Source organism: Osmerus eperlanus, unplaced genomic scaffold (assembly GCF_963692335.1).
Source record: "Osmerus eperlanus unplaced genomic scaffold, fOsmEpe2.1 SCAFFOLD_811, whole genome shotgun sequence".
In the NCBI taxonomy this organism is placed as follows: Eukaryota; Metazoa; Chordata; class Actinopteri; order Osmeriformes; family Osmeridae; genus Osmerus; species Osmerus eperlanus.
The window spans coordinates 1-12,579 of NW_026911417.1; the positions used below are offsets into that span (position 1 = coordinate 1).

The following is a 12,579-nucleotide window of genomic DNA, read 5'->3' on the forward strand; positions in this document are numbered from 1 at the left end:
AGGTGGACATTATTTCATATTACTGAAAACTTCACTTCGACACAGATAAAGATTCAGTTCTTTGAACTTTCCGACTGACGCTTGCCCAAGCACTCCAGATAAAATGAAACCCTAGCCTAGCAGGTTGTCCCCTGGCCATAGTCGTTGTTCCCCTCACTGTTCCATGTTGTGAATCTGTGTGTGTGTAGACTTACAGCAGCCCAGCTCATCTGCTCCGTTGCCACAGTCGGCACCGCCGTCGCAGTGCCATCGCCCGGGTATACACTGGTTCAGAGGAGCGCCGCAGTTGAACTCTGTGGGCCGGCAGATCTTTGCCTCTGTGGAAAGAGAGAGAAAGAGAGCGAGATAGAGAGATAGAGAAAGAGAGATGAAAGAACGTGAGAGAGAAACCATTGTTGTTTAGAATAAGAAAAGAGGGAGAGGGAACACTCGAGTAGCATTGACAAACAAGACGGAGATAGGGTTCAATCGGGGCGCAGTTCTCGAATTGTTGACCGCACCTTCGAAAACAATTGATGGCTCTATAAACGGCCCCACACACACACACGCGCACACACACACACACACACACACGCACACACACACACAGAGGAGGTGGAGCTGCTGACTCACCACAGGCAGTAGGCTGCTCGTCAGACTCGTCTCCACAGTCGTTGCCCCCATCGCAGACCCACCTGCTGGTGATGCACTTCCCGTTCTCACACTGGAACTGGTTGGAGCTGCACGGCAACGCGTCTGGAGACAGACAATGATATTGTATTTGATTCACGATATTCACATACTGTTTTTGAGTTAAAATCCATACTGCAGATACCTAAAGCAACAAGTGTGACAGAATATCCCAGTTTATTATACTTGTTTTTTTCTCATAAATTCACAAATGTTCTTTAACCCAGTTTCACCATCTAAAGTTCTTGGGTCAAAACCAGTCAGGATCGGCAGCAAAGACGCCATGAATAAACATTTAACAAGGTGGCGTTTACAGTAACAGTCATGAAAGTTAATATTTAACAGAGTTAAACAACAAACGCTGATTATCACGAGGGTAATTAAGATTATAGCAGTTCGGGGTGTCAAACCTCTTTGATGGTGTGTTTTTGCCCTAGATTGGGAGGTTAGAGACTCTTACCTCCCAGACTCTAACAAGTCTGGGAGTTAAATGCTTTTAGACCTCTCCAATACAGGAAAAGGCTATGAGATGAGACAACAACATGGGCTAATTCAGCACAGGACATACTTTTCCGAAGGACAAGCGACTGTGCACATGCACGCACGAATGTGGACTACGCGCTCAACGAAGCAACATGTGCTGAGAGGAACCACTTCCCTTGTCTACTTCAGCATCTAGTCAGAATGTACTTCCTCAAACGGATAACAGCCTCTCCAGGCTCCATTTTCCATTCACGAGCTGTGCATGACCCTGTCACTAACCCCAGTTTGTTTATGGGAGGGATGCAGGATCAGCCCTGTGACCTCAGCTGTCTAGTCAAAGCAAAGTGGTTATCAACACTCAAGTGAGAGCAGGTGGGTAAAGACCGGACCCTTAAGGTCATGGCACCATAACTCTTGTCCTTGGTGACAAGTGCTCTCCTGTCATATTCATCTGTGCCTTTAGGCTGAAAGCCAAAAGGCAAACTCAGTCAACTGTGCCTTTAAGACAATAGGGAAGGGAGGAGTCAAACAATCACACCACCAGTTGCTGATTGGCCCCTGGGTGGCTTTCTTCATAACAAGAGCACTAGAAAGACCAAAGAAGGACGCTGGGGGAACGAGTCCCAACACCAGGAAGTCTATGAACACCCTGTTGAGTGTTGGCAGTTGTAATGGTAATACCACTTACACCCCCCCCCCCCACTCCCCCCCCATACACACACACAAACCTCTGCCAGCTACATTACAGATCTGAAAATGGATTTGGAAAAAACTGACAAGAGATCACTCTGATGTTACTTTCTCAATGATTGGCGTGCCATGCCTCGTTAGCCTCCATTCATTTCAAGAATGGGAACCATTCATTTCAAGAATGGGAACCATTCATTTCAAGAATGGGAACCAACCTGTATGAGGTGGACCGTCCTGGAGCTTTCAGATGTTCAACTGTCCATGTTTAGATGTGGATTGTCACCAGACTGCAGTGAGTAACAAAAAAGAACTCGGAGGACTTTTTCCGTGTGTCAGTCTGGTTAGTCTATGCTCCGCTGGGGGTTCCAGAAACTGTTTTCCTCTGCAGTGTTGCAAACACTGTGAAAGTGGAAGCAAGAGACGTTTCCGGCTTCACCAAACAGGTATGTGTCGTTCGGTCTGTGTCTCGGTATCTTAGTCTCTATACCCCCCGACCCCACCCCTCCTCAGTGAAACCAATTCTTTCCAAAAGTGGTTTAACCCTTGTGCTGCCTTCGGGTCACATGACCCAAAGGTTCATAACGAACCATCGTTGTGTTTACCCAATTTTACCCAATACAAAAACAAATAAAAATAATTTTCTTTTAACCTTCGCAATGTGGGGGGTCTGAGACAGCCCAACGGTTAAAAGAAAATGCTTCACTTTGTTTTTGTATGAGGTAAATTTGTCGCAATACGACGGTGGGTCACAATGACTTATGGGTCAGAATGACCCGAAGATAACACAAGGGTTAAGTGTGAGCTTCACTGACTTTCACTCTCTCAGCATGTCCACCACCCCAACGCTCTGTCCCACCCAGAGGAAACTGAAAAACCCAGCCACCGACATTGGCCGGGTTTCCCAGATTCGTTAAGAAGCTCTTAGAACGCTCCTAAGAAGCTCTTAGTGTTAAGAGCTTCTTAACGAATCTGGGAAACCCGGCCATTTTCATTTAGCTGCTGTCTTCTAACCATAACGCTCAATAAAAGGGTCAAAGGTGTTTTGGAAATAGGACAGGTTTCAGGGTTTCCCGCAGAAAATGTGTTAGTTAAGGTGGTAGGGTGGGGTTTGCCGTCGGTTCTCTACAGAAACCTAACAGATTGGCTTTGAACATCAGACTGCTGTCAGCTCTGTCTAGCTATGCAGATGAACCACATTTGGAACACGGCAGTACAAAATGTGCCTCGTGTCACTTCCTGGGTGTGTGTCGTGGTGTCTACGCCCGTCTTGTGTGTCTGGGGCTCTCTAATCCATGTGTTCGGCATGGCAACCAAGCATAAGGGAATTTGAGAAGTTTGTTGGTGGTTCTCTGTGGGTTTTATAGTTTAATAACTGAATGATAGCCATAAAATGGGCTTGGTTCTCCTTCCACATGCCCAACAGACAGTACTGTTTGACAGTCCATTATGTTGGACAAATAAACATCTTCCTCCTACTTATCAGCCAGGATAGCAAAGTGTGTGTACACTGGTGACTCACTGTACGCTTGTTTTGTTTGTGTATCCGGCAATGATGGACCAGGTTCCCTTAGATAGGGGGGGAACTGTCCATCTGTCAGCTTGCTTGCTTTCTATAGGTTCCTCCTGTAATTATATTTGTGCCAACGTTCTATTGGAAACTGGGGGCTTCCACCCTGCAAATCTACAGTTTAACCCCGTCTTTCGAAAAAGGCATCTGCGATAAATTCTCTGTTCTTCTGTTCGGCAAATTGTTGCTTGTTAGGGAATTAAGTCACCCGATTAACATTGCCCTGGCCCATAACTATCAAACCAGGTCCCAGCTGACCAATCATCATGTATTTGTGTGGCTTGCCTTTTGTCCAGTTTACTGTAAGTCCCCTTTACAAATGCATTAGCTTTTGGGGCTTTCAGAAACATCCCCTTCTGAAAGGGCAGCTGGAGTTTAAGGAGGTTGATACATGACCACATCCTAGAACAGAAACTGAGCAACGGAGAGACAGTCTGCGTTTTGGATGCTATTTTTACAAGGACTGAACTATTTAGCCAGCTCTTTGCCATGTAAGGCCATTCACAAGGCTGTTGCAAATTTGAAAAAGAATCCTTGATGCATCCAGCCACAGTCTAGTTAATCATAGCCTTTTCTTCTCCAATGCATATGCATTATGTATATTTAATGTGTGACGATAGGACACAAAGCAAAATTCAGCACCTTGAGAACTGTAGTGGACTGGGAGGTCTGAATTGTGTTTACAACGAGCACGATTAGCCATTGTGGTTTTACAAACAAAGGACTTTCTCACCATCTCTTATCAACATCAACAACGCATTTCTGTCTTTTTATAGCCTCACACATTACTCGCACACACAAAAAGGGCACACACGCTGACATACAGTCGTACGTGTGTTTATTTACTTACAAAAGGTCGGACTGGTTTCCATAACCACGTGTTAATGTTCAACCTAGATACACGAGCATCCCAAGGAACACAAGCTTCTGCTCAACTTCAAAACTCTGGGTTTATACTTATTCATCCATCGTATCCAACTCTGTTTATATTCCTTTGTCCAACTGCACTTAAGATCATTTTTGTGAGGCCACACAATGTAGAGATTTGCTGCAGCTGGTTGAATCTGAACTGAACCTAGTATAGGCTTTAGTTTGGGTAGCTAATGTAGGAGTGCTAAGGGAATGGGAGTTGTACATCGGCCAATTAATGTATTCCCAGAGTTTTCATATAGAGGGAACCTTCTAGAACAGCTGCTGAAACTCTCTAGGGAGTGTGCTGGTCAGGTGAGAGCAGGCACACTGCAGCATTCTATCTTCTGGACTTTATATCAGCAGGCCTGACACTATTACAAACATGCTACACACACACACACAAGTTTCTACAATAACCCTTTCTCTAACCTTAATCCAAAAACCTAACCCAAACCCTAAAGCTAACCCTGGCGCTAACCCCTAAAACAATCTAGAAAGGTATCAAATAACTGGAAGAACTGGGCCCATGTTCTAACCTTCAAATCTATCTGGGAGCAGTTGAAATTACAGCAAACCTTTTCCCAGAATAGGACCACAGATTTATAGCATGATGTTGGTCCCACTGACATAAAGTTCACTCTCAGACAATAATGCCTGTCGGATAATTTATGACGTAATTAACGTATACCATGCCGTTTCTAATAAATGTGGCATTCAAAAATGTTCATCATCATACACTGGACTACAGTGCAAATACATTTAACAAGGGCAACTCCCATGTTTTAACGTTTGATCTGTCAACTTAACAAAGCCTAACTAAATACGTTGGGTTTATAGGCTACAAGCAAACAGACAAAGTAAAGCCAAAAAGGAAATGTTATCCGCCATTGACCGAGACAGGCTACCCGCTCGGTAATGGGTTGTCCCCTACTTTTCCTGGTTGAAAACCGGCCGGCTTCTTCCAGTCATCACGCCTACGCAGCACTGGAAAATGTGTACTTCCCCATTATGTGCTGGAGTAAGGGTTGGTCCGTAGTTCGGATTGGCTCACCCTACTTCATGCTTCACCTATCACCCAATCATTGTTTCGAGCGTAGATTTCATTCATCCGTGCAGGAAAAGAGAAATGTAGCCTAATTTTGTAGCCTAAGGAAAGTAAGGCTATCTTTCACTTCATATAGGCTACTGGCAATATAATATCACAACATGTCATTTCAAAATAATTTAAGGATTAGAAAAAAGGGGAACAAAAATAAGTTAAAGTGACTGTTGCAATTCTAATGTATTCAATCCCCACTGACTTCAGGCAGGAAAAAGTGGCGGACTTATATTGCTTACATGTACGCATTTGCCCACCTTGTAAAACAAATGTCATAACCTAGGGTTAGGGCCGGGACACACAAGACGTGACTACTGGTTTTTAAATATATTTAGATGTAACAAAGGCAGTATTGATTCTTCATTTAACGAAGTGCGGTGTGTCTTCTGTTTATTTTGAGCAAAGAAGCTGTGTGCGCATAGTTCAGACACATCAATTCGTTTAATTTAACTTGTAATATGAAAACCACAAAAGCAAACCAAAACGGAGAATGTTGATACAGAAAAATGTAATGTGGCATAGCCTATACGAGCTAAATGTTAATTGTCAATGGTAATGAAATCTGGACCAGGAGTTTGAAGAAAACCCGAGACCTTTTGTTCATTAAATAGCCTACTTCGCTCAACTCAAATAGAGCGCACTTAGAGCATCCCTAGCATCCGACGAATCCTTATTTTTTTATTTTTCAGCAAATCTCTCTTACCTGTATTGGCAAGACAGTGCATCAGCAGAAGCAGGCAACATGATGTCAGAAGCATCTCCTCTTCTTCTTCAGGCTTTTAGACAATTTGAAGTATTTCTTTATAAAATCAATAGTCACTCCACGACTTGTACCTTATTCGGACAGCTTCTATCTACCACTGACAGGTAGGCGCCGGTTTGAGTAATGCGACGGTAAAACTAATAGAACCTAGATAACGTATGGACTTCAGAGGGCTCTTCTGGGAACACAGACAGCACAGCACGGGTTCAGGACGGATGCCAAGGACATGAAGATGTTTCTGTCACATCTCGCCTCCTCTATGTGGTACTCAAGGAGTGGGCGGGGCCAAAAGAGTGGTGTGATGTTTGAAATTCGACATGGTCATCCAAGGGGTGGAGTCAGACCGCAGTCAAGCCATGATGCTGCTGTTGGCTTGCCTCACCCTCTCTGCTGTGAGTGTGTGCGCGTGTGTGTTTGTAAGAGAGACATTAGAGAGGGAACGTGAGAGAGAGAGACTGACCTAAGACACTGTGTGCTTCAGTGCATGTGCATGAGCACCTGCGCGTAAGTGCACATACGTGTTTACATTTACATTTAGTCATTTAGCAGACGCTCTTATCCAGAGCGACTTACAGTAAGTACAGGAACATTCCCCCGAGGCAAGTAGGGTGAAGTGCCTTGCTCAAGGACACAACGTCAGTTGGCATGACCGGGAATCGAACTGGCAACCTTCGGATTACTAGCCCGATTCCATCACCGCTCAGCCACCTGACTCTGTTATCTCTCCGATGACTCCCCCCTATATATAGCCAGAGACATGGTCTCAAGAGGTGGGGCTCCAGGTTTTAAATGTGGATGTAGCTGCTAAGTCATACTAAGTCATACATAAACCATAGCTATCCCACATGACAGAGGGAAAACGTAGCCATTATACCCTCATTACAGACTTCATTTCAGTAAAGCCGACTCCTAGCAGTGTTCCTAGGCAGAGTTTATACTGGATGGTGAGGGGAGGAACCTTTGTGTTGGTCTCTTGCCTACTGTCAGCAAAAGCAGGTATGGCTAAGAACACTCAATGTTTTTTTTTTTTTAATAATCTGGTTTGTTTTTTGGTTTATTTGTTACCTGAGAAAAAGTAACCTCTCCCTCACAGTTTATTAATGAGTGATTCACAATCTTTGTTGTGTGAATAACATCCCCATAAGTTCTGACTTTCAGAAGCATGGAGGGATTGATTGTTTCCGTGGTGTGTTAGACTAAGAACATTTGTTGGATATAACGTCACAGAGAATCTTGTAAATCTTGCAAGTCTTGGGTCAAAATGTAACAAAGATAACCTTGGACGGCAGTTGTACATAGCCAAGCACAGACACAAGAGTATATTGTGAAATCAGTAAAGCAGATTCCAACCAAACATTATGCAATAATGTGATACATTAGTTGTAATAAACTATCACACTGATGGTCCATGAACGAAATAGGATATGTTTCTGTTTCTATCTGAATGGAGTTTATCACCTTGACTGTCAATGGAGTTTGCCCTCGGTAAATAACGAGATAAATTTGCAAAACAAAAGCATCCATTGACATTGCAAAACTAGGCTTGAATGTAGATCATTGAAGCAACACACGTTCTCAGTCCTACAGTGCTCTACGTGTTTTTACAACTTTGGAGATGTTGGGCTTGTCCCAGGCTGGCACTGAAACTGATACCATCTATACACCCAGAGAGAAAAGGACCCTGAAACCCTTTTAACAGCCACAGTTCCAGATGTCCAAGAAATACCTTGACCCCATTCTCCTGTATAATATGTACAACCCAATTCTCAGAGTAAAAAACAACCCCACATCAAAAAGACATAGATATTTTTTTATGGATGTTCTATACATTCAGCGGAGCGTGTTAGTTCATAGATGTAATCATAATTTTTGGGGATATCTCCTTGATTGTCCTGAAATGAAGGTCGTAAAGTAGAGGGACTCAGACAGGAAGGAAACATTCAGTGATGAAGTCCATTGGAATTGAGTATGAGTTAGAGGGGGGGGGTGTTGGCTAGTTAATGTTTATATTGTGAGTCAGAGGAATGGTTTCCATGGGGTGATTTTTCGTTTGTGTGTGTGTGTACATGAGAAACAGTGAGAGAGAGAAAGATATGTATGTACGCATGTACGTTTGTGTGTGTGTTCCTGATATCCTAGTGGTGTAAGGGACCAGGCGGTGGGAGGTATTCCTGGCATGTAGACTTGGCAGTTGGATCACATTTCTTCCAGCCTTCTATGATGACTGCACACACACACACACACACACACAAAAGAAAGATACAAAGGAAGGTGTGTATGTGCATGTGTCTGTTGTGTGTATTTGACGCCAGTGGTTGTATGGGTGGTTCTTATGTGTTTATTGCATGCTGGTAAGTGCATGTGTGTGTGAGGTGGGCGGTTGTGTTTGTAAACCCCCCCACCCCCCACACACACCCATCCACACACCTCCTGTCAACAGAGGATAATGGCTATAGTCAACGATTATCTCAATCCTAACCCGACCCCAGCCTCCTAGCATGTGCAGATCCTACTGCGTCTGTACAAAACATAACTCATGTTGGGAGAGTCACCATATTCAACTTGCTTTGGAATGGAGCTGTTGTATGAGATGAGCACCAATGCCTCGGATTCCTGTGTGTGGATGTGTGTGCGTGTGTGTGTGTGTGTGTGAGAGAGCGTGTTTCTATGGGTGTATGCATGTATGCGTTTCTTCAGGTGTGTCAGTGTGTTTGTGTGTGTGCAAGCACCCTATTTGAATGTGTGTGTGTGTGTGTGTAACCTTGACTGATCGTGGGTCTATTGTGATAGTGGGCGTCTCTGTCCAGAAGTTTGGACAGGCGACGAAACAGAGACACACACACACAGACACACACATTCTAGTTCCAAACGGCAGATTGCGCCATTTCCTACTGTACAGACATGCCCACAACACAAGTGTGTGTGTGTGTGTGTCCAGAAGTGGCTGTGGTTATGGGCACTCCAGGAAGGCCAGATAAGACTAAGGTCTCTAAGGTCTTTAGGCCCATCACCAGAGACCCGGGGAGTGGTGCATCAGTGAGCTCTCCAACCCCCCAGGACACTGCTAATGGACGGGCCGCGCGCGGACGGGAGTGTCTGAGATGCAGGAGGACTGGGTGATGTGTGAGAGAGCTTCGTCCCAAGTGGAAGTGAAAAGTACCGTGTGGTATGTGTGTTGTGCCATCACTTTCCCCATGCAGATAATCGCGTGTCATCCGGAAACATCGAAATCAACTGTCCAAGCCCGCACACAGCCCTGACCCCCCCCCCCCCACACACACACACACACATTCTAACATCCTCCACAGTTCACATATTGGAATACGACAAATACCACCAGTGAAACAGACTGCTTTCTTCCTTCCCACCAGATGTCAACAGCTGCTATGAAACATGGCTTCCAGAGAAGGTTCCTAGAAATCAGCCCCCCCCCCCCCCCCCCCTCCCCACCTCCCCGCTCTGCCCTGGCCAAGGAAAACGGCTCCAAGCCAAACACAGGCCCCCCTCTGTCAAAATACATGTGCTAGGTCAAAACATCCCCCTCCCTCCCCCCCCTGCTCCGCCATACACACACACACTGACTCCCACGTCCCCCTTACCATCAGCTGAACCCCCCCAGAGAGATTCACTGTGCGCTGGGAGTTTCCACTCATTTTCTGGGCCAACCCCATTTTTCAAGATAAACAGCCATTTAAGGGACAGAGAGTTACTGAGATGTTGTTTTCATCGACTGGTTAAATAGGTCCATTCATTGATAGGCATATAACACTCCTGTAGCAATGTTGAGACATTTGTGGAAAAACAAAAATACCATGTGTGAGTGAAAAGGGGAGATGAGGTCAGGTTAAGGTAAGGTTATCTAAAGTAAGTAGCTACTTCCAATATGAATGATAAGACCATGTTAATATCAGTGTCAGAATAAACACGTCCACCAGTGCCTGATCGAAAATGACAAGCCCATGGAACTGACTACTGCACTGACATGAGAAGAAAAGGCCCGCCCCCTAGTGGATACGGATGAGCATTACACCTCAATCCTGAAAGAGTTTCATGTCTTCATGGTAGTTTATTGTAGACTGGAGTTTCAATGACAACAACACAGCACGATATAGAGCTCCCCGCGCATGGTAACCGGGGACAACACTTGTACTTTGGTTGATCATTTCCTAACTCTAACACTTAGATGAAGAAAATACAGTACACTGGATTGAGTTCTAGGCTTGCACACGTCCGCACACCTGCACGCACGTACACATGCGTTTTAGAAACAGAAGCTACAGCCGTATATCTAACACGCTAGTGCCGCAGAAGGCCTGTAAACAGAGAAGAACAACTGTCTCTCTGGTTCTTTGCTTCAAAACAAGAACACGAAAGTGCCAACAAATGGAAAGGTCACGCAGCAATTGAGTTTTGCCAGGTAAAAAATTAAGATGCAATACAAATACTGCACAATATTGAAAAATAAACTTTTACAATACCTCACAATGAATATTAAATGTATAACCCAATGAATGATTCATACATTCAACATCAATATAAGCTTATATAGGAAGAATATAGTTATAAGACTAGTCAGCAGCATTATGTTGTTTACCAAAATATGTTGTTGTGGTGTTTTTGAGGGTGAAATGGAATCACCTCGATTAAAACTCAGTGGGTTCGGGAAACATACTTGCTAAAGTGGGCCAAGTCATCAATCCAACCTTCTTCACGCGCCAACATGTACACTTCCTACTCAAATAGAGAGCCCCTGTAAGGATAAACACTCGGACTCACCCCCAAGAGAAAACGTACACTGACCATACTATATCTATTGGTACCAACTGTTGCGACATCAACTTTTTCGTAAAATGTCTTGGATGATAATATTGACTTCAAGGAACAGTTGACCTATTTTTCCACTTCAAGCAATATGTTGTTATCCATGTCAAAATGCAATTCAGTGCATGTTAACATTGGTCAGTAGGGAAGATTCCCTTATTTCAGATATAAGACTATTTCCATCTTCTTTTTTGAAATGTGGATTAAAAGTGCATAAATGGAGTTGATTAAAGCTTAAAAATGGATTTAAGGGAAAGTTGCAGTGGTGCTTGGAATTAGTTTCTGCGCCCTCCCCCTCAGGTCTCCCCCTCCTCTCCTACTCCTCTCCTCCCCCTCAGGTCTCCTCATCAGTAGCACTGGGAGAACGTTCCTGTGAAAGAGGGAAACGGAGAAGAGCGATGAGAAAACCGCCGGTTTTGTTTGGTAAACATATCCCTGGGAGGATCAAGTGAGGATGCATGGGTATAGAGGAACAGGTATTTGTTTCGAATTTCACGACACACACACACACCTCCTGCTCCTCTTCCGTGTCGTCGTCGCTCACGACAGGTTTGGCCCGGGTTCGGCCCATACGCCTCCGCCCCTTCCCTCGCTCACCGCCCTTCTCCCTCCGGCCCAGGCGGATCTTGACCTTCACCGAGCGGGCTGGAGGACACGCGCACTGTTACCAGCTCACTGTTACCAGCTCACTGTTACCACTGTCACATTTTCATAAAATTCCCCCCAAAAAAGTGCAAACAGAGACTCGGCCCTAATCCCTCTCTTCCATTCTTCCATCCCTCCCTCCCGCCCGCTCTCTCCTCTCTGACTGCTCACCAGCGGAGGACAGAGACTCACACTCGGACTCAGAGCCTTCGTCCAGCTCCTCCTCCTCCTCCTCGCTGTCCTCCCCCTCGCTGTCCTCCTCCTTCTCGATCTTCTGTCTCAGGCTGGTGAACACGGACTGCAGCACGATGGAGTCCTCGTAGATCTGAGTGCACACACACACACACAGAATGTTTGTGTGCGCATGTGTTTATGTCTTTGTGTGGATGTGTGCGAGGGATGTATGTGTTTATGTGTGTGCGTTTGTGCACGTGTGTGTGTGTGTGTGTGTGTGTGTGTGTGGATGCGTTTCTGTCTGCGTGTGTGTGTGTCTCACCAGGGAGCCCTCCAGGTTGAAGGTCTGTGCATTCTGGAAGAGCAGCATCACGTCTCTCTCCAGGTCTCCTAGGCTACGGTACCTGTGGCCACGGATTCTCTCCTGAGAGAGACGGATGACAGAGAGAGAGAGATAGATAGATAGATAGAGGGAGAGCAAGAGGGGGGGGGGGAGAGAGAGAGAGAGAGAGAGAGAGAGAGAGAGAGAGAGAGAGAGAGAGAGAGAGAGAGAGAGAGAGGAGAGAGAGAGAGAGAGAGAGAGAGAGAGAGAGAGAGAGAGAGAGAGAGAGAGGAGAGAGAGAGAGAGAGAGAGAGAGAGGAGAGAGAGAGAGAGAGAGAGAGAGAGAGAGATGGATGAGAGAGAGTGATAGGAGAGAAAACATTGTGGAATACCTATTTTTTATGAGGTGTACGTGAGGTGGGCTTGAGTGTACG

At 45.2% G+C, this 12,579-nt stretch overlaps 2 protein-coding genes across 2 annotated transcripts; both read right to left on the reverse strand.

The window, feature by feature from the left end:
• Nucleotides 1–138: 138 nt before the first annotated feature.
• Nucleotides 139–6,426, reverse strand: LOC134016061 (low-density lipoprotein receptor-like). The gene is made up of 3 exons (XM_062455478.1): nt 6,124–6,426; nt 613–735; nt 139–317 (listed from the first exon to the last, which is right to left on the reverse strand). Exons 1-3 carry the CDS (start codon nt 6,176–6,178, stop codon nt 154–156), a joined length of 342 nt encoding a protein of 113 aa, XP_062311462.1. The 5' UTR covers nt 6,179–6,426; the 3' UTR covers nt 139–153.
• Nucleotides 6,427–10,390: 3,964 nt separating this feature from the next.
• LOC134016059 (transcription activator BRG1-like) lies at nt 10,391–12,247 on the reverse strand (the record flags this gene model as incomplete). The annotated part of the gene is made up of 4 exons (XM_062455477.1): nt 10,391–11,376; nt 11,515–11,649; nt 11,821–11,974; nt 12,146–12,247. Coding segments are annotated over 4 exons (429 nt in total), but the record flags the coding sequence as incomplete, so codon positions are not given.
• Nucleotides 12,248–12,579: the final 332 nt, after the last annotated feature.

What these genes read in the sequence shown, in the direction of transcription:
- LOC134016061 (XM_062455478.1), bottom strand. Translation starts at nt 6,178, where the DNA reads ATGCTTCTGACATCATGTTGCCTGCTTCTGCTGATGCACTGTCTTGCC. An exon ending in GCACTGTCTTGCCAATACAG is followed by an intron (nt 736 to 6,123) that starts GTAAGAGAGATT and finishes GTCTGTCTCCAG; the next exon opens with ACGCGTTGCCGTGCAGCTCC. An exon ending in CGAGCAGCCTACTGCCTGTG is followed by an intron (nt 318 to 612) that starts GTGAGTCAGCAG and finishes CTCTTTCCACAG; the next exon opens with AGGCAAAGATCTGCCGGCCC.